The sequence below is a fragment of the Heterocephalus glaber genome, unplaced genomic scaffold, assembly GCF_053883595.1.
Source record: "Heterocephalus glaber isolate CG9 unplaced genomic scaffold, H.glaber_assembly_v1.0 deba00001497, whole genome shotgun sequence".
In the NCBI taxonomy this organism is placed as follows: Eukaryota; Metazoa; Chordata; class Mammalia; order Rodentia; family Bathyergidae; genus Heterocephalus; species Heterocephalus glaber.
The window spans coordinates 44,209,100-44,235,120 of record NW_028258320.1 but is presented as its reverse complement, the minus strand read 5'-3'; the positions used below and the strand labels follow the sequence as shown (position 1 = coordinate 44,235,120).

The window sequence follows — 26,021 nt, the reverse complement described above, 5'->3', positions numbered from 1 at the left end:
CCCTGTATTGTGGGGCAACATCTGGTTTTGTACAGTTCTTTGTTAAAGAAGCAAAAGAACCATTGAGTTTCATTGTATTATACATCAAGAACCTCTTTGTTCTAGAGAAAGCAATAAAAAATTAGACAATATCCTCAAAGATGTCACAAAAATGGTGAATTACATTATGGCTCATGCATGTAATTTTCAACCACTTCTTGGTGATGTTCACGCACAGTATAATACTTTACTTATGTACAATGTCTGGTGACAGCAAAGAATGAGTCCTGGAGAGAGATTCATAGCCTGCTTGGTTGAAAGTAGGGCGTTTATGTGTAGGGAACAGGGGAAGGGGACATTACCAGAACCTCTGCAGTGAGTCCTGGTCTCCTGCGAGCCATGGCAGCACACGATGAATTACAGGAAAGGTAGAAAAATGAGACTGAGAAGAAGCTGAGCTTTGGGTCTGATCAGTGCTGCTCAGGGCAGCAAAGACAAAAGCCCCCGGCTTACCACACCTTTTATTCAGTACGTCGGGAGAAATAAATGCAACAAATGAAATATAGAGTTCAATAGTTCACATTGGGATTAACAAGGTGTAACAAAAGGATGGGGGGCAGTGGAAATCTAAGAACAATGAGGAACTGAGCAGATGTTTGTTCTCCCAGGATGTTTTCAGCTCCCAGGATGTTTCTTGTCCTGGAAAATCACAGCATCACTGGATCACTGAAGTCTCAGTTGTGACCGGACGCCAAACTGGAGTTATTCTGTAGCTGGGCTGTAGGCAAGAGAACTAGGCTAACCAAATGATTTTACCCTAAAATTACGTAGCATTGCTCCTGACATTTATGAATGAAAACAGGTAGGAATATCCACAGCTCACTGATATGGCCTGACTTAACAACCTCATATTTTTTACAGATTTTACACTACGCCTTAGTACATGAACAAAAAACTACAAAATATAGGGAAAACAGCAGAAAGGATGTTTTGTGATATCTAAACATTTGAGAGAAAACTTCAGATTTTTGAAAGAGACTTTGAAACTGGGCAACTGAAATATTTTCCGAATCTAAAAATGCCTTTAGAAAATTCAACATTTGCAGACAATCCTACAAGCCAACAGAAAATCTTCAGGAATGTTCTAGCATTGTAGCAGCTACAAAGGAGAATTTTAATAACAGATTTTTACAGTTTTATAAGATGGAGACAACCCTGTGTTTTCTTACTGTTCCAGGTAAAGCCAATTTGAAGAAATTAATCTTTCCTGCTTAACTGGTTAGATTTTGGAAATCTGGAAATAGAGCTATTGGAATTCCAAGAAAGCTCTATCTGGAAAAATAAATTCTATGACTTGCGTGAAACACTAGTGAAGATAGAGTGTGAAGGAAGGACAAAGAACAACACAGTTGGTAGTTCTGAAAATGAAACCCTTAAAGTGTGCAATTCTCTGCCAAATTCTCAGCACTTGGGATTGTTTTTCTTACTTTGTTTGGATTATCTTAAGCTTGTAAGCAGCTGTTTTCAGGTTTGAAGTGTATCAAATCGTATACAAGAAACAGACTGAAGGATGATCTGAGTGCTGCATGTGCTGGTCTCAAGTTAACAAAGTATGAGCCAACATCTGACAGACTATAAACATGCATATGACAGCAAAGATCACATTAATTGTGCAAAAGTACATCAAATACAAGCTTATATTTCAATAAAAAGTTGTATCATTAAAATAAATAAATAAATGTCACTGTATCCAACTATAGGAAAAGAAACACAAGTTTCAAAAATTACCTACAAGTTCCTGAGCCACCAAAGGCAGATATTCTTCAGGCAATATTCACTAACAAAGCAATGAAATGAAATTCAATTATTTTGAGTCTAGCAAAAATAATCTACTCATCATTTGACAATACTATTCAAAAATTTTAAAACACCTCCTCAATAATTAGAGGAATTACCTACATAAAATACGGATGCTCCAAGAGTACTCAATTCTAGAAAAGAAGATTAAAAGAAATGCATGTACCAAGCCAGGAAAATGGCAAAGTTCACTATTGGTCAAGGGTCTTGGATAGGCAAAAAAGAGTTACCTATGACAAAGTGAAATGACAGATCTACACTATAGAAGGGAGAGGGAAGTCTATATTTACATTACTTTTTTTTGGAACTATCAGGAATCCCCAAGATTATCTAAGCTTCTGTGATTCACTAGAGACTTAAAGGACTTGGCATATTGCTACTCAACAACTGAGATTGAGTAGAGTGAAAGGGTATGAAAATCAACAAGGGGAAAAAAGCAAAGTCTAGAGGAAACTAGATGCAAGCTTCCAAGTGTCTTCTCCCAGTCGTCACATGAATAAAATTGATTCCAACAATAGTTGTGGCAAAGTTCACTAGGCTAAGATCAAGATTTTAACAGAAGACAACTCATGTAGACTCTTCTTGTCAACACATGTAACATCCTGGATTCTAAATGTTACCATCCTTCTGGTGGGTTCTTTTCTCAATCCATAAAGAATTATGAGGCAGAATTAAAAGAGGACTCTGTGTATTTATCACACAGAGAAAGTGGAAAGCAGATTTTATTGTAAAGTGAAAGCAGAAAGTATTCAACCAGGGAGGGGCCCTGTACAGTTTGCCAAAGAGACTGTCTAGTTTTTATACACAAAAATAACTAAGACTCAGCCAAGTTGGGATCAACCTATGGGGTTACAAGCAGGAAAGTCTGACTTAGAAATGGGCCTGTAGAAACTCAGGCTATATACCAAATATACTTTCATCATCATTAATTGTAACTTTTCTAAAATTAGCAGAATAAACAGAAGACAGACATTCTTGAGAGAGGTATGAATATATAACTTATTCCTGGGCAAGAAAGTCCTGGCAATCTAATGAGTCTTTTCTTTGTTGAGCCTCTGGTATCCTGGCTTTGGCCATCATGTCCTTCACTGAGTTACCGCTACTCCCTCGTTGACTTTGGCTTTTCTCTATCATGTCTGGAATTCTTTTTGCCAGAACCCTCCCTCCATTACTTTCTCATGTGCCAGTGTCACTTTGAGAAATCCTCTCACCTCCCCACAGGGGCCCACTCATTCCTATACACATCATATTTTACAGAAACTGACTATTGTTGGGTGCCTCTTGTTAGGTTAGGAAAATGATTCCTCATGGAGGGCTCATGGTTCATTCTTCCCAAGTCTCTTATCATCTACCCACTTCACTAAGAAGGAATGTGGTCCTCAAACCACACTGGTTGACAAATAGTTTAGGCACAATGAGCCACTCTTAACACAGGAAAAGTTTTATATCAACCTAGGGAACTGTTCATCATGTCTCTAGATGCCAACTAAGGACCAACCTTATAAGTAGGCCTTTTTAAAGATAAGCAGTCTCAGTTCACTATGCTAACTCTGTTCTGTACAGAAAAACTACATAGAGAAATTAAAAGAAAACTTGGTGGAGATATATATATATATATATATATATATATTTTTTTTTTTTTTGGTACAGGGGGTAGAACTCAGGTTCTTGAGCTTGCGCAGCAGGCAGTGAAACCACTGAGTTAAATCCCCAGCCCTTCATTTTTTTTTGTGGTTGTTACATTCTTTTATTGGTACATTTTAGGTATACAACACTTTTATTACTTTTATAACTTCTAGGTATACAACATCTCTCACTGGGAATTGTACCTTTATATAATGCATCTTGGTTCTTATTTTTTCCCCATTCCTAGCCCTCCCTTCACACCCTCCACCCTTCCCTATTTACAAAGACTTTATTTCCATTTCTCAGCATTTTTCCTTTCCCTTCTTTCCTTTCCCCTGCCCCTCCCACTACCCCTACCCCTTTGGACCTTTTCTTATTTTGCATTATCGATTATTCATTCTAATCATTGGTACATTTTAGGTATACAATAAAATGACATTCATCATTGGAAATTTGCACCTTTACATAATCTCTTGGTTATTTTTCACCCTTGCCCAGCCCTCCCTTCAACCCCTCCATTCCTCCCTATTTACAAAGACTTTGTTCCTATTTTTCCATTTTCTCATATTAATCCTAGTCCCTTCTATCCTTTCCCCTAATCCTTCCCACTTCCTTCCCTTTGCCCCTTTTCTTCCTATTTCACATTTCCTATTATACATTTTAGTCCTTATTTACACTTTCAGTTTCTCACACCAGAGAAACTATTTGGTATTTATACAAGTGTGTCCTATTTATTTCACTTAAGAGTATCACCTCAATGTGCACCCACTTAGCTATAAATGTCTGTAATTTCTCATTGTTTATGGCTGAGTAGTACACCATTTTATTAAAAAACCACATTTTTTTAATCCAGTTTCCAGTTGATGGGTATTTGGGCTGTTTCCAAGTTTTAGCTATCACAAACTGTGCTGCTACGAACATAGGCGCACATATATCACTGTGGTATGATTCTTTCAATTCTTTGGGGAAGATCCCCAGCAGTGGAATAGTGGGGTCAAATGGGACTTCCAGTCCTAGTTCTTTGAGGTATCTCCATACTGATTTCCACAGTGCTTGCTCCAGTCTACACTCCCACCAGCAGTGGAGCAGAGTTCCTCTTTCCCTACAGCCCCGCCAGCATTTGCTATTGGTTGATTTCATGATAGCAGCCATTCTTTCTGGAGTGAGGTGGAATCTCAGTGTTGTTTTCATTTGCATCTCTCGAATGACCAGTGATGTTGAACATTTTTTCATGTATTTATTTACTATTTGTACTTCTTTGTCTGAGAAATGTCTGTTCATTTCAGATGCCCATTTTCAGATTGGGTCTTTAAATTTGGGAGGTCTGATCTTTTAAGTTCTTTATAGATTCGAGATAGTAGACCTTTGTCTGAGGAAAAGCAGGTGAAGATTTTTTCCCACATTGTGGGTTGTCTCTTCACACTGCTGGTGGTTTCTCTTGCTGTACAGAGCTTTTTAATAAAAAGAGATCCTTCACACTAAAATCAGGAGCAAGACAAGGATGCCCACTATCACCACTCTTGTTCAATATAGTTTTGGAAACATTAGCCATGGCAATTAGACAAGAGAAAGAAATAAAAGGAATAAAGATAGGAAATGAAGAAGTCAAATTGTCATTATTTGCAGATGACATGATACTCTATATAGAAGACCCCAAGAACTCCACCAAAAGTCTTCTAGACTTAATAACCAAATTCGGTCAAGTAGCTGGTTACAAGGTCAACACACAAAAATCAATAGCTTTCCTCTACACCAATGAGACTCAATGAGAGAGAAATAGGGCAAATAATTCCTTTCACAATAGCATCCAAAAAACTGAAATACCTAGGAATCAACCTGATGAAAGAAATCAAAGACCTCTTCTCTGAAAACTATGGCACTCTGAAAAGAGAGATTGAAGATGATATCAGAAAATGGACAGACATCCCCTGCTCCTGGGTAGGAAGGATTAATATAGTGAAAATGGCCATACTTCCAAAACTGCTATATAGATTTAATGCAATTCCAATTGAGATCCCAGCAGCATACTTCATGGGCCTTGAAAAAACAATCCAAAAATTCATTTGGAACAAGAGACTCAGAATAGCAAAAGCAATTCTAGGTAACAGAGACATGGCAGGGGGTATCACGATCTCCATCCTGCAACTATACTACAAAGCTACCATGATAAAAACAGCATGTTACTGGCAAAGAAACAGACCTGAGGACCAGTGGAACAGATTAGAAGATGCAGAAACGCCAGCCACACTCAGCCCTCTTATCTTCGATAAAGGAGCCAAACACCCTCACTGGAGGAAAGAGACCCTCTTTAACAAATGGTGCTGGAAAAATTGGGTTTCAACTTGCCAAAGATTAAAACTAGACCTCTATCTCTCACCATGCACTAAACTAAAATCAAAATGGATTAAAGATCTAACTCTTAAAATAGAAACGCTGAACCAGCTGGAACAGATGTTAGGTAGAACTCTTGAAGACATTGGTGCAGGAAAAGATTTTATGAACAAGACCTTCATTTTCAATTAAGTTATAGCAGGTTAGAGCAGCCCAATGGTCCTGCTCCAACCAGAAAAGGCTAAATTACATATCACTTTCTAAAGACATCAGAAAACTGGGGGGGCGGGGGGGGAATGAGCTAGATGGATTTGAATTCCAGAGAAGCCCTTCAGATTTTGGCATCTTTGAGACTAAATGTATCCATTACTCTCGTGCCCAAAAAAGGTTTCAACACTATCTCCACTACCTGAGCACATGAGCAAGTGTGTAAAATGAAGGGATTGGCCAAATGTTGGATAAACCAGCTCTATATCTCCTTTATTTTGCACTTTACTTAGAAGACCTTGAAAAAAAACAAATCTCAACCATCAGTCATGTATAGAAATGTGACTGAGTTTCGTGAGGAAGGAGTGGGACTAGCTGACCCCAGCTCAAAGGGTGCTATACAGACTTGGTGCTGGTGGCCTATGGAAACTTTCTGTAGGGTGTCAAGACAACAAACCAGATGTGCTGTTAAAATTTTTAGAAGACCCGTGAACACAAGAGGGAGAAACGCTACAAAATGTCTTTCAGGGAAAACCCAATATAAACTAATAGATAAGGTTGGTAATAGTGGATTATTTTAGTGGATTACAATTTGATTTAAGCTCCAAAAGTATCTCCAGTAAACCCTGCAACTGTGACTTTGAATGAAGTGTAATTTAGTCTAGTTGATCACAGGAGATAGCATGGAAAAAATTCATGTCTTTTTTTTTTCTTTTGGTACTGGGGATCGGACTCAAGACTTTGTGCTTGCCAGGCAGGTGGCGAAACCACTGAGCTAAATCCCTAGCCCTCATTTGTCTCTTTTAATAGATGGAAAATCATTCTGCTATATGTCAAGTGCTGAATTTAAAGCTCATGAACGTACTAGTCATACGAAAAAAATTTAGGTTTAACATTTTGGCCATATATATCAGTCCCAGGAATTGAACTCAGGACCTTGTGCTTGCCAGGCAGGCATGGTGTCACTGAGCTAAATTCCCAGCCCAGCAATAATATATATTTATAAACAATCTGCTAACAAAAATGTTATGTGTTGTAGTTGTTAACATTTTAATTTTATCCTTTTATGATCAGAAAACAAGACTTTACTGAGGCTTTATTAATGAAAATTTTCTTTTTGGCCTACTACATGACCTTTTTTGGACCTGTAAAGAAAATGTGTTCTCTATTTGTTGATCACAGTTTATATTTAATGGTTTAAACTTAGTAGTGTATTCAGATTTTAGATAACTGCCTTTGGGGGATAGAGATTACTTGATTAGTTTCTGAAAGTTAAACTCTTCCATTGTAATTGATTTTTATATATAGCCTTCCTGTATTTGTCAGTTACTGAAATATGTTCATGGTGATTATATGGTACTGTTATAGTTACATTCCCAGGAAAATATCCCTTGCTATAAAAAATCTTCACCCAAAATTGTGTTGTCGGATGTTAAGAAGCTACTACAACTTTTAGTTCATACTTCAATATTTCCTTTTCAATGTTTTGCTTTGACCATTTCTATCACCTTCGTCTTATAAAAATCATATTGGATTTTTTCTTTTTTTTTTGAGACAGCGTCTGGTTTTACAGTTCAAAGTCGTCTTGAATTATGTAGCCAAGGCTGGCATCTAAGTCTCACAATCCTCTTGCCTCAGCTTCCCAAGTATTTGGTTTATAGGTGTGTGTGGCTGGGTTAGCAGTAAGTTCAAGGACAGCCTGAACTACACAACCAGATCATGTCTCAAAACAAATATAACTCAATTTTAAAATCGTCTTTTAGCAAGCTTGTCAGTTCACAAGTTATTAAAGATTTCTGCCATCTGATACCATATTTTCTTTTAATCTGTTTTTAAAAGTATTTTTATCTTCATTAAATTGACTTGACTTTCTTTATACATTGCCACTGTTTTTGTTCTTGTGGTTTTCCATTTATTTTTCTTGGACTTATCCATCTTTATCCTAAAAGGACATTCTGGTCCTGTTAGTTTACACACCCGCACACACACATATAAAGTCTAGAATTTAGTTTTGATTATGCTTTATAGTTTATGCTTTTATATTGACCTTAGTTTCTCTGTATTTTTCTGCATCTCCTAAGTTTGTTTCTTTTCATGAGGACTTTTCACCAGGAGTGTCTTTGTATGGTAAACATTCTGAGGCCCCACATTCATGAGAACATTTTTTTGTTCTAATATTTGAGGACTTGTCTGGATATAACATTCTAGGTTAAAACTCTTTTCACTTAAAATACCCATTACCTTCTTGATACCTTTTTTTTTGGTACCGGGGATCAAACTCGGGACCTTGCACTTGTGAGGCAGGCAGCGGAACCAGAGTTAAATCCCCAGCCCTTGAACCCCATTTAAAAATCTGATGTCCATCTGATTCTTATTCCTTTGTAAATAATCTGTTCTTTTTACCTTTACTATTATAAAATTACACTGTATTTGGTTTGGGGATTTTACTTACCCTTTATTTTTTCCCTCTGGGCACTTTTATTACAGGATATTCTTTTAACTATTGGAAATGTATCTTCAGTCTTCTTCCAAATATTTTGTCCTGTTTTCTTCTCATTTCTAGGACCACTAGATTACTTCCATCCTTCGTGTTAACTTTTTTTATACATCCTTACTTTATTCTTATAGCTTTCGACTTGGTCTTGTTTTGTTTTGTTTTTTTGGTACCAGAGATGGAACTCAGGGTCTTGTGCTTGAGAGGCAGGCACAGTGCCACTGAGTTATATCCCTGGGACTTGCTGACCTCTAGAGCTTTTTTCAATTTAATCTCACAAATCAAAAGGCAGAGTGCTAGATTATGTTATAGAAATAAGATGTGGGAAAACATTCACTACTATAAGAATCACATAGAATTCAAAAGTTTATAAGTAAAAGAGAATGAAGGCTGAAGCAGGAGGATCACTCCAAGTTCGAGGCCAGCCTGGGCCACAAAGTGAGTTAAAGATCAGCCTGAACAGCATAGCAAGACTCTGTTTCAAAAAAAAAACAAAAACAAAAACCAGAAACCAGAATGATATATGCCAGGCAAATATGAACCACTATAGTGATACTAATAATTGACAAAACAAAAGCTTTCCTGGACCAGCTGTGGTGGCAAATGCCTATAATCCAGGCAGAATGGATGAGACAGGAGTATTTTGAGTTCAAGCTCAGCCTAAACAACTTAATGATTTAGTGGGAACTGGTCCCCAAATTTTTAAAATAATAATAAAATGGAAGCCGAATAGGTAGTTCAGTGTGAAAGTATTGGGTTCAATCCCTATTACTACCAAAAAAACTTTCCCAGGGATACAATACTGACCAAAAGAATGTATATGCACATAACAATATACAATAGTTCCAAATTATATAAAAAGCCCAAACAAATGACAGTGAAATTATTAAATGTACAACTGTAAGTGGAGATTTTAACATATTATATACTTCTCAGAAAATAAATGAAGCTGTTAAAAATAAGTTCAAATATAAACTGATAATGTACTAAGCCACAAACACCACTATATTCCAAAAAGTTAACATCATACAAATTTATGTTTTCTGATCAGAATGCAATGCAGGTAGAAAGCAACAGATAACTTAAAAAAAATTCATAATACCAGCAAACTAAATATCTAAGAAATCCTTACATTAAAGAAAAAAATAATGAAATACCAAAAAGGGCTGGGGATGTAGCGCAGTGGTAAGGCCTTGGGTTCAATCCCCAGAACTAATTAAATAGGTATCAAGTGTAGTATATTTGGTATTTAGAGAAGCATAATAGTAAAGTGATTCTATGGGTTGAATTGTGGCTTTTTCTGTGTGAGTATTCTTTGGTAGTTTACTGATTACCATTACTAAAATTACTCTTAAAAAAAATTAGGTAGCAGTGATAACTTTTGTTTACTGAACATGAAGTGACACTGCATGAAGAACTATGTATAATTAACCTACTGAGATAAACTTCACTACTGAACTGTATGTCTTTTTGTGCATAATCCTATTTAAAACCTGAAGTTGTTTTTTTTTTTCTTACAAAACACATAATTGCCAGAGCCAGGGCTTAACCACCTCATGCAACAAAGTTTATAAAAACATGAAATCACAAAAGTACCTCTCTAGTAGCCAGAAAAGCATTTCTAATTATCCAGAGAAATAAATACATTAAAACTAAGTTCGTGATTAAGTATCTCCTATAAAGGAAATAGCTCAAAAGTTACACTTCTAGGTAACAGATCTAATTCTAAAGGTATAGGCTACCTTTTCAGTGACATCAACTACTGGCTTGAAATTCATCTACATCTCCATCTGATCCTTAGCTATTAAAACTCTGCTAGTAAGCACAAACAATCAACAAGTGGGATCTCTTCTTATTAAAAGGCTTCTGCACAGCAAGAGAAACCACCAGCAGTGTGAAGAGACAACCCACAATGTGGGAAAAAATCTTCAGCTGCTCTTCCTCAGGCAAAGGTCTACTATCTCAAATCTATAAAGAACTTAAAAAGATCAGAACTCCCAAATTTAAAGACCTAATCCAAAAATGGGCATCTGAAATGAACAGACAGTTCTCAGACAAAGTAAAAATAGCAAATAAACACATGAAAAAATGTTCAACATCATTGGTCATTCGAGAGATGCAAATGAAAATGCTGAGATTCCACTTCATTCCAGAAAGAATGGCTGCTATCATGAAATCAACCAAAAACAAATGCTGGCGGGGCTGTGGGGAAAGAGGAACCCTGCTCCACTGCTGGTGGGAGTGTACACTGGTGCAACCACTGTGGAAATCAGTATGGAGATACCTCAAAGAACAAGGACTGGAAGTCCCATTTGACCTCACTATTCCACTGCTGGGGATCTTCCCCAAAGAATTAAAAGAATCATACCACAGTGATATATGTGCACCCATGTTCACAGCAGCACAGTTTGTAATAGCTAAAACTTGGAAACAGCCCAAATGCCCATCAACTGGAGACTGGATTAAAAAAATGTGGGTTTTTTAATAAAATGGTGTACTACTCAGCCATAAACAATGAGAAATTACAGACATTTATAGCTAAGTGGATGCACATTGAGGCCATACTCTTAAGTGAAATAAATAGGGCACACATGTATAAATACCAAATAGTTTCTCTGGTGTGAGAAACTGAAAGTGTAAATAAGGACTAAATGTATAATAGGTAATGTGAAATAGGAAGAAAAGGGGCAAAGGGAAGGAAGTGGGAGGGCTAGGGGAAAGGATAGAAGGGATTGGGATTAATATGAGAAAATGGAAAAATAGGAACAAAGTCTTTGTAAATAGGGAGGAATGGAGGGGTTGAAGGGAGGGCTGGGCAAGGGTGAAAAATAACCAAGAGAGACTATGTAAAGGTGCAAATTTCCAATGATGAACGTCATTATATTGTATACCTAAAATGTACCAATGATTAGAATGAATAATCGATAATGTAAAATAGGAAGAAAAGGTCCAAAGGGGTAGGGGTAGTGGGAGGCACAGGGGAAAGGAAAGGGAAAGAAAAAATGCTGAGAAATGGGAAAAATGGAAATAAAGTCTCTGTAAATAGGGAAGGGTGGAGGACATGGAGGGCTAGGAATGGGGAAAAAATAAGAACCAAGATGCATTATGTAAAGGTACAATTCCTAATGAGAAATGTAATTGTGTTGTATACCTACAATGTACCAATAAAAGAATTTAATAAAAAATAAACAACTTTGCTAGTAAGGGCTGGGAATGTATCTCAGAGGTACAGCCTGGCAAACACTAGGCCCTGAGTTCAATTCCTGATACCAAAAAAGCAAAGAAAAAACAAAAACTTTGTTAGTAGCACTGCAGCATGAGTGGCATGTTTTGAAGTACTACTTATGGAGTGGCAAGGACAGAGTCATGCCAGGACATGATTCCACACTAAGCTTTTTGTAAGGTACTTAAGAGTATTGGGCCACTTTCCCTCGTATTGCTTGACAAATCTTGAGACCTTCTATGTCTGAAAATATCTTTACTATTCCTTTACCTTGAACGGTATACAGGGATATGAAATTGTAGTTTGTAATTTACTTTTTCAATTTCATGGTTGAAACATGCCTGACCAGATTATAGATAATCTTTTACTTTCTGTGAGTTTTAGAAAATTCCTGGTCTTTAATGCATACAGATGTGGGGCTTTCCCTTTCCCTTTTAGCACTTAAACTAATCCAATGTGATGTTATCTTTCCTAAATTATAGGAAACCAGAGTATTTTTTAAATTTTTTAATATTTTTGAGGGTCTTTCTATGTAGTTTAGTCTGGCCTAAAACTCTCAGTAATCATCTTGCCTCAGCCTCCCTACAGGCATGCGCAACACACCTGGCTGAATAATTTTTAATCCAGTCTCACTTGGCTTTTCTCTGTGACTTGATTCCTGCTTTATGCTTCCAACATACTCTTATTTGATGGTGGCCGGACAGCAAAGATACTGATTTTGGCATGACAAGAGGCAGTTTGCCAAGAGTGGGATCCCTTGTGAGAGAAGTTCCCCAGGAATGGACTTTCATGCTGGCATAAAATGTGAACTGAGACCTGACTGGTCAGGAGTAAACCATGCAAGAATCTGAATAAGGAATACACCTGAATATCAAGTCCAAACAATGAATTGACCAGTGTTCAATTTTTACAATTTCTCGATTGCTGGTGCCTGTCAGGTTTGCTCAGATGTGAACTTTCCAATCTTCTAACTCAAGAAAACATTAATATGTCTTATGCTGGATAATACAATATTTTAAGGGTCATTAATGAAAGATAAATAGCACTGACAGTAGAACAAAACCTCTTGCCACATCATGTTCCCAAGTTGAGTCTGTGCTGGTTCTCAGCACAAGGTAGTCATGTCAGATATTGATTTGATAAAACATTAAAATGGGTTACATTCTGAAACCCAAATATTCAAATATTCAGAGATCGGGGTTAGTAGCAGATCTAATACTTCATTAATTCATGAACTTGCCATAGCTCTTGCTCTGCTGAACTGGTCCACAGTGATACGTATTAGTTAACCTGGAGTGAGGTTAATTATAAGGGAACAAAGAACCTCCTGAAATGTTACCACTTCCATGTTAATGTGGACAATACTTACATAGGTGTATACAGATATACTGTGCACATTAAGCTAGCACTTAGTTTCTGCACTGTTCTTAGCATATTACCTCAATAAAATGCAAGAGAAAGAACCCCCACATGACTTGGAGGCTAATTTATAGATTCATCTGACTGGAGGAAGACAGACTTGTAAAAAAAAAGAACAGGAAAAATTATAGACAAGTTAATTCGCCCTTTAGGCCTGGGTTTCTTTAATTGCAACCAGTGGACATAGTTCCAGAATTTAAGTAAATATTCATCTCAGTCAAATCTAAATGGACGGCTGGGAATTTAGCTCAGTGGTTCCAGCGCTGGCCTCACAAGTGCAATGTTCTGAGTTTGATCCCCGGTACCAAAAAAAAATCTAAATGGATTTATAAGCATATTCTAGATCTGATGGTTGACCAATCACCTTATAATAGAGTACAACTACCTGTAATTTAGTGCTGATATTTTCAAATTATGTCAGCACAAGTCATGCCTGAACAAGAGAACATTTTTATTGGACCTGGTTGCCATCACCTTGACACATTAAACACCATTAGCTAGTACTGTTAAACATACCTCCTAATCATGCACAATAGGACTACAAGTGGAGTTTAAGCTTAGTTTACAACTGTAAGGAAAAAATAAAACTAAGAAATAAACATGTTTTCATAATTTATTTTTAAAATAATTTTAATTATTTATTAAACTTATTTAGACTTTGGGGCTAAATTAAGGATATAAAATGTGTATTGACTTGCAAGCTTCACTACATTTTTGTCGAGCTTGCATCTTCTCTAAATGTAGCAATAGTAGCAAACTAAGTGAATGACATTAATTGATCCAAAAGAAATAAAAACAGAGAAATCCTTTTAATTTTACTCACACCTTAGGCTTGATTTTTATAACCATAACTGATATTTATCTGGAACTGATGGTACTTAAAATAACAATAGTATTTGTGCTATGTACAAATCAATAGTATGTACAGGCTAATCAAACAATGGAATTTTTTTTTGGTGGGGCAGGCAGTACTAAGGATGGAACTTAGGCAAACTCTAAACAATACCCCTGGGTCCCTTTTATTTTTTATTCTGATACAGGGTCTCAACTAACTTGCCCAAGCAAAACTCAAACATGTGATCCTCCTGCCTTGGCTCCCTCAGTGCAGGGATTAAAAGTATGTACCACCATGGCCGGCTCAAGAAATAGAATTTTCAAAACTATATTCAAAAGTAAATAATTTTTTTAAATAAAGAGAATGGAACTTAAAGCTATCAGAAGCACTTAATGCTTTTAATATAAACATTTGTACTTTGTAGGCTTCTTAAAGTATTATCACAAATCACTAAGACTAAAAAAGTTATACACAATTGCTAATAAGACTCCAAACACACTTTCCTGAAAATGCTCAAGTACCACTTTCACCATATTTTTCAACACATACAAGGAGTAACAATAGGGATGAGAATATATCTCAGCATAACCCTTGTCCCCAGGACTGCCAAAAATAAAATAGAAGCAAAACCAACACCACAAAAACAACAACAACAAAAAACTAACCAAGCCAAATTAAGCCAATCCAATAGACTAAAGACTCATGAAACAAACAGGGTGAATACAGTACTTTTCACTGTTTAACCAAGTTATGAAAGACAAAGCTCAGTTTGAAAATAATTTATTATGTAAGTAAAACATGGAACATTTGTTTCAATATGATGGAATGAGAACATGTGCTTCCCACAGCCCCTTGACAAAGATCTGGAAACTGACAGTATAAAGATGAAAGAAGTATTAAACACGCAAGACAAGGTAACAGAAGAGATGACAACAAAAGATTTTAGAAATTGAAAAATAAATGCATGAGTATTCCAACAGACTGGAGAACTAGACTCTTAGTTCTGGATACAGGCTGCCTTGAAAGAACTCCAGTACAGCTGGTTGAAAGAGGCAGTTAAACCTCAAGCAGTTCTATCTCCTTGTAAAGTGATTACTACACTCTCACACTGAAAAAAAAAAAAAAAAAAAAAAAAAAAAAAATTGAAGGGCTCACTCCCTGCAAAAGGTGAATAGGAGGGGTTAGGGCTCTGAAATTAGGGAATTCAGATATAAAGCTGAGGTAGCAGGTTGCAGAGCTTACTGGAAACTGATTGGGGAAGCCTATACTGTGAACAGTAAAATCTCCAAAACCCCTTCCCTCTTCTCTGACCAAAAAGCAAACTGGCAAAGTATGTACACACAAGACAAGAGACTGGAGGATTTCTCTCTCAAAAAGGTCTACTACACAAGCTGATAACTGAGAGGTTCTCAAATACATGGCCTTGTCAATACACTGCAATAAAATCTACATGCTGACAAGCCCTATGCATAGAATTTAGCTTTTTAGTTGTTCTCAAATCTGAAGAACAGTCAATGACCCTAAAGCATTTGAAGAAGCATACAAAATAAAAGGGACTAACAGAAGAATCACTTGAAGGAAATATACCAAGCAAAGAAACCACCACCACCCCCAAAGAAAAGAAGAAAAGAAAAGAAAAGAGAAAAAGAAAAAGCCAGGTTGTGGTGGCACACACAAGATGCTGAGGCAAGTTCAAGGTCAGCCTGGGCTACACAGTGAGTTCAAGGCCAGCCACAACTATATGGCAAAACCCTGTTTAAAAAATAAAGATAAACAAACAAAAACAGACAATATATAGTAACTTAAAATTCTGAGGAAATGATTCCTAATTAAAATCCCAAACCAAAACTATTACAATAGATGTGCAATAGAAACACAGTCACATACAGAAAGTCTCAATATTTCATTTCTTTGGAATCTTTTTCTCAGAAAGTCACTGAACAAGAAACTTCTACCAAAATGGAATAAACCAAGGAAAAGGCAAGAGATCCAGTTAAAAAATGGCTCCCAAATAAGAAATAACCAATAGAAATACTTAAGTGGAGGATAAAGTGAGACTCTAGATGGAATCTGTTCTACAGTCCAGACTAAATAATGCTCTAGGGGACAGGGTGGGGATGAGATGGAATGTAGTTTTGGAGAACTTACCAATGAAATATCTGATGTATTTGAACATACAGAGGGACTCAAACTTCCGGAGTTACTGATAAGCACAAAGAGAACTATTAACAGTCAAGGGGAAAGCTTTCCAAGATTGAAAATATGAAAAAGGAAAAAAATGTCAGATATGGTGATGCATGCTTCTAATCCCAGCACTCTGGGAGACTGAGCCAAGTTTTAAGCCCAGCCTGGGCAATTCAGTGACCACACCTCAAAATTTTAAAACGTCCTGGGTTGAATATTCAGAGCTCCACCACCACCAAAAAAAAGTGAAAATACAATCACAGCATATCCCATATGTTATTTGGAGGGTGTTTATATGGCTAAAATGACAATAACTATTGATCCAATCAAAAATTATTATACACCTGCACAAAAAGATACAGAAACATTAATACACATTAAAGTAGTGAGACATGGCAGAATTCTGGACAAATTTTAAAAGTATACATACACTCCAATATGAGTATGAAGAAAAAGGAAGAGTAAACCATGACTCCAAAATTCTTGGTATAAACAACTCAAAGAATAAAGAGTTAGCATTTACTGGAATAAGGAAAATACAAAAGGAGCAAATTTGGGCTACAGAAGATAATAAATTCAGATTGGGGTTGTCTTGAGTTATGAAGTAAAAATCATCAAGGAAGTAGCAACCCCTGCTTGGGACATTCTAATGTTTAGAGTTCAAGATGTGCAAGAAACACCAAAGAAAACTGGGAATCAGAGCAAGAGGAAGGAAATGCGAGAGAATGTGTTTACTAAAAGCCCACTAAAATTCTTTTGTGGAGGAGAGTCAGTAACAATGTGAAACGTTGACAGGTCAGGAAGTATGATTTCAGAGGTAGCGGGAGACATTAAAAACAACAATTCTACTGGAATGATAGGAACAAAAATCCAACTGGAATGAGTTCAGGGGGAAAAAATGCAAGAAGGAGAATTAAAAACAATGAATATAGACAACGGTTGCAAGTAATCTTGCAATAAAAAAAAGGACTTTCACTGGGCTTTGACTAGGACAAAAAATATTGGAAGAAATGAAAGATAAATAGGAACAGATAGTTAAGAAGGATTACAGATACAGTGATGACAACTTTTAAAAGTTCTTTTTGGTTGTTCCTATTTTCTCAGTGAAACAGGGAGCAAGGCGAAATGTATCTCAGAGATGAGGACAGAGATGAAGCTATGACAAGTCATTCAGAACAATCTAAGAAAACAAGACTGAAAAATTTAACTACTAAGCAACTCACTGATGCCATGACCAAGTTCTGGGCAATCCTAATCAGCATGCTTATGTGACAGCTGAACAGTCTGACTTAATAAAACAAAATGCAAAACCTGTTCCATGTTTTGTTCTTTAATTGTTCTCTCAAAATAGTTTTTCTTTTGAGCCTTAGTTCCACTATCCTAAAACACTGATCTGCTTATGAATATAAAAAATAACATTTCCCATTAACCTATTTAGAAATCTATGGTTCAGGGACCATTTCCCCCTTCCCAGAGTATATTCTAGATCTCTCTTCTTCATAGCCTATGTCCTCTTATGCAGGGCCTAAACTGTTCCCCTTTTGGCTTTATGTTCCTTAATTACAGGTTTTGGGTTATTCCTAGGTCTTGTTTTCTTTTGCCTCACTATATTTACCCTCCTCTATAAATTTTCAAGGTTTCTCCTTTTTTGTCATATTCTTATACTGCATATTACTACCACATACAATTTCTGGTTTGTCAAGATCCTGCAGCTTCTTCCACAGCCTTCTCTGTGTTAACTCAATGAATCTTTGTATGACATATGCTTATAGTACTAGTAAATGAAAACAAGTTGGCACAGTAACACTGAATCCCAATACTTAATCCCAATACCAGTCAAGTCTCTTGCAATTATTTCATCTGAACTATTACTTCCCTCACAAAATACTTTCATGAGGTGATCTTATAATGAAATTTTATTGAACTCTCTTAAAGACTCTAACATCAAACAATTTCTTATTTCAACAACAGAAAGCATAACTCCAATAAGCCCCCATTGAAAGCCTACTCCATAATTGAAGTATCAAACCCCCTTGAACTGCACTGCTAAAAGGGGATAAAAAGCATTTACTAAACTTCCACAGGAAGACTGTATAAATCTGGCGATGCTTAAGTATATATCAGACCATACCCAAGAGTACTACCTAGCCTCAAAATTTAAACTTAAGATAAACTTTGTTCTTAATAAGGCTCAGGAAATTATAATCTATTAAGTATACAAGGGTACTACTTACATTATGTAAACTGATTTAGTTTAAAAAGTCAAGTGGACAATCTGGACTTCAAAACCAATATAAGTAGGCTGGGGATTTAGCTCACTTGGTTCTGGCGCCTGCTGCGCAAGCGCAAGGTCCCGAGTTTGATCCCTGGTACCAAAAAAAAAAAAAGGAAAAAAGAAAAAAAGAAATTAGGGCAGGGGATTTGGCTCAGTGGTTTCGCTGCCTGCTGTGCAAGCGAAAGGACCCAAGTTTGATCCCCGGTACCAAAAAAACCCACAAAAAACCAATATAAGCAAACCACCAGATGTAAACAGTAACTTAAGCTATTCTTCAGTTCCAATTTAAAACAAACATTCAGGATTGGAATCTTCAGAATTTTCTAGTATCTTGAATATCCCCATCTTCTCCTTAATTGGTCCTGAGGCTTTCATTTGATCTACAAGAAAAATATTAAAACAGGTACTTTTTTTATTAACAGTATAAGAACCCGGAAAAAAAATCATAAATTTCCAGTATGATGCTATAAAAAGTGAGTCTTCTATCATCATTACCAATTTCAAGCTACCAGGACAATGTTTTTCCCACTGAAAACAATGGGGAAAAGATGTGCTCCAGCACACCATAATATGGTACTTCCATCATAGAAAAATGCAAATACAAAGAACACAGATTAATTGTATACTGTAAAATAATTAGTAAGTAAAGACTTAGGGCAAGTTCTTAAGAGACAAATTCTAGCTAATAAAGGAATAAGACAAAAAAACCCCAATCATTATCAATGGGTGATGAAACTATCAAGTTAAATAAAGGCTGACAAGAAACTGTAGTAGTGAGATATGCCAGAATCTGATCAATTTTGGTTACCAAATATAAGAAACCCAGACATGATGTATCTCCTGATATGATGGTAAAATCATATAAACATTGTTATTCTTGGCTAAAGTATAGCATTTAAATGTAATTTAAGTATCTAAAGCTATTTACATAAATACAATTTATGAGGTTACAAGAAAGTTATATATTTTCAGGAACAATCTAAATGACAACATAAAGAGGAAAACTGAAAATCAATTCCAGGATGTAATTATTATTATTATTATTACTTTTGGTACTGGGGATTGAACTCAGGACCTTGCACCTGCGCGGCAGAGGCCGGAACCACTGAGCTAAATCCCTGGCCCCAGGATGTAATTATTTTATACAGCAAGTAGCTTAGGTTCTCCAGCAAATCAATGGCATAGAAAAAACAAAAGGAGGACCGGGGATTTAGCTCAGTGGTTTCACCACCTGCTGTCTAAATGCAAGGACCTGAGTTCGACCCCGGTACCAAAAAAAAAGAAAAGAAAGAAAAACAAAAAGAAAGTGAGTGTTATAAACAAGTAACAGCAATCAATGCAATTTAGATCCTGATTCAAACTGAATCGACAGAGTAATAAATGAAATTAATGTATTACTGTTAATTCTCTTAAATGTAGTATAATACAGTTGCTGTTTAGATACATGTTCTTCTTTTTTCTTTGGTACCTTGGATTGAACTTGGGACCTTGCATTTGCAAGGCAGGCAGTGGAACCAGTGAGTTAAATCCCCGGCGCCAAGATACATGTTCTTCTTAATAAAAGATGTACAATAAAGTATGGCATGATTACTTGAGATTTTTTAAGACTCTAACAAAAAAGAAGGGACTATGAACAAGACTGGGTGAATGTTGCCAACTACTGTGGCCAAATGAACTATCACCACCCTGCATGTGTATGCTTGTAATTTTCCACAAAAAATAAAAACATGAAAGGTACTTACCAATAAGATCACTTCGATCTAACAATAACTCTAGATCTTTATCACTGATAATTTTTTCCCTTGATCCTTTTATTTCTCTGTAAAACACAATATTCAAGTATATTTGAATAAATCTATTAATTACATTTTTCCAAAACTAAAAAAAAATTAGGAAAATATCATTCACAGTAACATCAAGAAAAATTAAATACTTAAGAATTAGCCTAACCAAGAAAGTGCAAGACCTCTCCAATGAAAACTAGTGTACTTTGAAGGAAAAAAAAAGATCAAGGAGGGCATCAGAAAATGAAAAGATACCCAATTTCTGGATACACAGAACCAATACTGTCAGAATGACTATACTGTGCTTCCAAAACTGATGAAGACTTAACACAATCCCAATCAAAATACCAACAGCATTCCTCACAGAACTAGAAAAAACAATCCTAAAATTCATATGGAACTAGAAAAGACCCAGAATAGCAAAAGCAATTGTGAGCAACAAGAACAAAGCAAGAGGCACCATAATGCTGGACTTCAAGGTATATTATAAAGCTACAGTGGCATAAAAACAGACATGTGAACAATGGAACATAAGAGATGATGCAAAAACAATCCCAGATACATGCAAGTTATCTGGTCTTTGACAAGGGGGCCAAAAATACTCAATGGAGGAAAGACAGCCTCTTGAGCAAATGGCGATGGGAAAACTGGCTATCCAAATGCAGAAGATTGATTCTAGGCCCACATGCGATCCTAGATCCACATGCAGAAGACTGTAGAAAAATCAACAAGGATCAAAGATATGAATGTTAAAACAACCTGTTGGAAGATAAAATTGGTAAAATTTTTGAAGTCATAGGCATAGGCAAGGACTTTCTGAACAGAATCCCAGGTGCATAGGAAATATTACTGCAGAATCAACAAATGAGATCATATTACATTAAAAAGCTTCTGCACAAGAAAGGAAACAACCAACAGAGTGAAGACAATAGAATAGAAAAAGAAATATGTCAGGTATTCCTCAGACAAAGGACTAAAATCTGTAATACATAAAGAACTCAACACAGACTCCTCAAAGTAAAATACCAAACCCAATAAAAAATCAGGCAACTGAAATGTATTAACACTTCAGTACAAATGGTATACATAAATGAAAAAAATGTTCAATATTTCTGGCCATTAGAGAAATACAAATTAGAAAACTGAGATTCCACCTTATTCCAAAAAGAATGGCTATCACCAAGAAATCAGTAACAAATACTGGAGCAGCTGTGGGGGGAAAAGGAACCTTTCTTTGTTGTTGGTGGGAGTGTAAACTATAACACTATGGAAATCAGCATAGAGATTCTTCAAAAAATTCAAACTAGAAATTCCACTTGATCCAGCTATTCCCCTTCTAGGTATCTTTCCTGAAAAAGTGAAAGCTATCATATTACAATAACATATGCACAGCCATGTTCAAAGCAGTACAGTTCATAATTCCTGGAAGCAGCCTGTAGGTCCATCAACAGATGAATGGATTAAGAAAATGTGGCTTTTATACACAATGGAGTACTACTCTGCCCTAAAAGATAAACTTGAGCTATTTGTAGGTAAATGGATACACCTTGAGACCATAATGTTACGTGAAATAACTCGTCACACAAGCTTAAATAAAGCATGATTACTCTTATATGAGAAACCCAAAATATAAATAAAAGATAGGTAATAAATAATAGGGAGAAGTCCTTTGTAAAAGGGAAGGGGACCAAGAGATGGAGGAAGGGGGCCAGGGGAGGAAAGAGGATGAAAAAAGATGTATTATATATGGAACCAATTCCAGCCAGGGATTTAGCTCAGTGGTTCAAGGACCCGAGTTTGATCCCTGGTACCAAAAAAAACCCCCCAAAACAAAAAACTCTGAAATATGTAGAACCAATTCCCCATGAGGAATGTAACCACTATGTATTACAAATATGTACTAACAAAAGAATTTTAAAAACTAAATTTAAGAAATCTTACCTTTCATAATCTCTAGATTTTAGTAATTCCATTAATTCTTTTGGATCTAAGAAATTCTTAGATTGATTTAATCCAGATTGACCACCTTTGAAATGATCTAGAAAAAAAAAAAATTCAACACTTTGAAACTTCTTTTTCTTGGTTGGCACTGAGGATTGAATTCAGGGCCTCTACACTGTGTTTTCTTCAGCCCCTTTAAAAATTTTGAGATAGGGTTTCACTAAGTCACTAAGTTGCCCAAAATGGATGCAAACTTGAGGTCTTCCTGCCTCACCTCCCAGAATGCTGGAACTGTCTACAAGCAAGTGCCACTATGCCTAGCTAAAATTCCTTTTTAAAACTATAATGTATTCCAAACAAATAAGAATAGCTAACATTTTTTAACAAGACAATAAAATACAAGCATTGGTAAGGAGGACAAGTAACTATAATTTTTATACTTTGCTGGTGGAGATATAAAATACTATGTTCAGTTGGGAAATATTTGGCAGTTCTCGATAGGTAAAAATAAACCCTCCATAAATCCAAGGACAAATAAATGCATTATGTCCACAAATATTCATATAAAAGCAGCTGATTCATAATAAACACAACTTGGAAACAATTCAAATATCCACTAATAGAAGAATGAATAAACTTAAATTTTAAACTTAAATAGCTGGAAAAAAAAGCATTGTATGTACATAAAAATGAATGGTTAAAAAAAACCCCTAAACTACAGGACAGAAATCAGAGTAACACTTGCCCTATGCAGTGAGGATCAGGGGAATATAGGGCGCACAGGGAATCCTCCTTGGGTGATATAAATGTTCTTTCGCTCTAGGTGATGATTACAGGTATACACATCATTATTTAAGCAAAATGTCATTTATTCCATTATTCAGATTCCCTAAATGCCATAGGTGAGATTATTTTAAATTTACACAAAACCTTATTAGGACAAGGTTCTGTTCTTACCCCAAATGGAATTCCATCTATAATATGAACTTTCCATCAAGTCAATTTAATTTTGTCTAAAATCTAATCTACTGTGCCCTCAAAACCAAATTCATAGAGAAGAATCTGCAAGCAGGTAAGTAATATAGCAATTTTCAGCATTATTATGTTATTCCCATTTCTCTAGGCTTGACAATTTTCAACTTTTGTGCGGGCAGCCACTGAGCCATTGAGTCAAAATACAACCTCATATTAAGTAAAAAGAGAACTTTTCCAAGTAACTCTAGGAACAGAAAACTCCCTACTCACTTCAGTTCCCCTCCTTTTTAGAATCTTTTCTACATTAAAACAAGTAGATTTTCTATAGTACTACCTCAATATACCATTACTATTCTAATATTTAATGTGATGCGTTTGCAAGTTTTCTTAAAAATTTTGGCCATCAAATATAAAAAATATGTACTGATATCATGCCATGCTGCCTATGAAAGTTTAGGCTATATTTCATCTTAAAATTGTTGCTGACTCCTTTCCTTGTACCTCTGTGCCTTATTAGACAATCAGAGAAAGGTTCTGTCTATGCTCACCAACCTAATATAGACTGTTAGTAGCTCCACATTCCGCACTGCTAATTTAAATCCTGTCATACCAAGCTGTACCAACTTCTTTTATAAAGAAAATAATAATGACAATAAAAATTTACCACAGACAACCAAGGTAAAAAAGTACCATATAGCATCATTACTTTTGTGGATGATCAATTTTTCCAGTTTTCTTTTAGCAGCTGCTCTTTCCACAATTTTCTGATCAATGGTATTTGCTGTAACAAGCCGATAAACAACAACTGGCTTTGTCTGACCAATTCTATGGCATCTATCCTGGGCTTGAAGATCAGACTGAGGATTCTTAAAAGTTAAAAGGAGGAAATAATATTTAGCAATATTAGGATAAAATTAACTTAAACCCATACAGGTAAAGTCAACATTCATCATATAATGAAAAACATTTTACATGGTGCTTTAACTCAATTTATACTTTTAGAATGGCTTCATAAACATTCTGTACACCCATGACAATCAAAAGAAGTTTTTAAAGGATGAAAAATTTATATCAGACATATAATCAGCATATTGCTTTATTTCCAACTTACCCAATCACTATCATAAATAATAACTGTATCTGCTGCAGTCAAATTAATACCCAGGCCACCAGCTCGTGTACTCACTAAGAAGATAAACACATCTGGATCTGTGTTGAAGTCATGCATCTAAAAGAAAAAGGATGTTAAAAAATACCTGGGAGTGGTGTTACATATCTGTAATCTCAGTATTCATGGGAGGCTGAGGCAAGAGGACCCCAAGTTTGAGCTCAGCCCAGGCAACTTAGCTATTTAATAAGACCATGACAAAAAAAGAGCTGGGGCCGAATGTGGTGGCACACACCTGTCATCCCAGCACTATGAAGGTTGAAGCAGGAGGACTGCCAAAAGTGTGAGGCCAGCTCAGGCTACATAACAAGCTCAAAACGAGGCTGAACTACACAGAGAGACTCTGTCTCAAAAAAACCCACACACACGCAAAATAAATAAATAAATAAATAAATTTATTTATTTTAAAAAGGCTGGGACTGTAACTCAGTGTGAAGGCCCTGGGTTCAATCCACAGTACTGGAAATCAAAAAACAAACTTTAACAGACATGACTGCATGTGTGTGTTTCCAACTGTCACTGTTAAAGGATTTTCGAAGGGAAGCAAAACCAACCTTTCAAATGTATAAAACAATGTTAGTAAAATCTCTGCCCATTTTAATTTTTCAAGCATCTGTTTTATTAAGGAAATCTAAACTTTGTCAAGACTATACATAGGTAAGTTTAAATAAGAATACCTAAATTTAAAAATGGTGAAAAAAATGAGTAATAGTTGCCTAAGAAATGGAAGTGAGAAGGGTAGACAAACTAAGAGGAAACACAGGAATATTTCTGGATTGATACCAGATATCTTGATAAGGAATTTGGACATAGATATGCTCATCTATGTCAAAAACTCAACAACTGTATATTTCACTTACTTCAGAGTCTGTAATATTTACCCCAAAATATAACAGATGTTGCAGTCATTGAAGAAAAGAGTAGTGTCATCTATAATGTATTTTGAAATGCATCAAAAAGGGATAATGGATACAGCAACAGATGTTCTGTCACAGATAATTGATAAAAATGTTATCATTAGGTGCCATGGTGCTTGTCTGTTCTCCCAGCTACTCAGGAGGCTGAGGCAAAGTGATTACTAATTTGATAACAGCCTATGCAACTTAGTGAGATCCTGTCAAGTTAAAATTTTTTTAAGAGGCTGAGTTCAACCCCTAGTGCCACAAAATAAATAAATAAAAATAAAAAACACTAACCAAAAAAATTTACTGGCAGATTATAGGTGGATTTAGTTGCTTAATATAAAATTCTTCTAATTTTGCCATACAGTTGAAATTTTCATAAAAAATAAATGCTGAGAACTGAGACAGAAAGTCACAGGTAAAAAAAATTTCCCCATTATCCTAATATCCTGACAGTTGTAGTTAAGATTGTGCAGGAAGATACGTGTGTGTGTGTACACACATGCCAACCAAACACCACTTATACTAAATCAAAATGCTTTTTTTTAATCCTACCAAAAACAGAGATCATCCCTATCTCTTAACAAGTTGTAGGTATATCTTATGCACTACTTCAGAAATGAAGTTAGGACTTACAAGAAAGAATCTGGTATATATAAAATAAGCGGTCTTACATTTTTTTCTCTCTCTGAATAAGACATGGACCCATCAAGTCTACTGAAGTTGAAATTTCTAAGCTGGCAATAATCCATCAAAATGTCCAACATCCGTGTCATTTGTGAAAAAAGCAACACCTGAAATTTAAATAAATAAATCTCATT

General features: G+C 35.8%; 1 protein-coding gene across 10 annotated transcripts in view; it reads right to left on the bottom strand.

The window, feature by feature from the left end:
• Positions 1-433: 433 nt before the first annotated feature.
• The window catches only part of Hells (helicase, lymphoid specific), a 61,702-nt gene continuing 36,114 nt past the window's right edge, over positions 434-26,021 (bottom strand). For 7 of the 10 annotated variants that reach the window (XM_021253080.2, XM_021253079.2, XM_021253081.2 and 4 more), the window contains 6 exons: positions 25,875-25,994; positions 24,242-24,358; positions 23,837-23,996; positions 22,156-22,252; positions 20,173-20,249; positions 14,351-18,810 (listed from right to left, as the gene is read on the bottom strand). In XM_021253080.2, the coding sequence (XP_021108739.1) occupies positions 18,716-18,810; positions 20,173-20,249; positions 22,156-22,252; positions 23,837-23,996; positions 24,242-24,358; positions 25,875-25,994 (666 nt within the window). In that variant the 3' untranslated portion in view covers positions 14,351-18,715. Of the gene's footprint in view, positions 1,817-14,350; positions 18,811-20,172; positions 20,250-22,155; positions 22,253-23,836; positions 23,997-24,241; positions 24,359-25,874; positions 25,995-26,021 lie in introns of those variants that run through there. The other 3 variants (XR_002392572.2, XR_015440371.1, XR_015440372.1) reach the window with 3 other exon arrangements.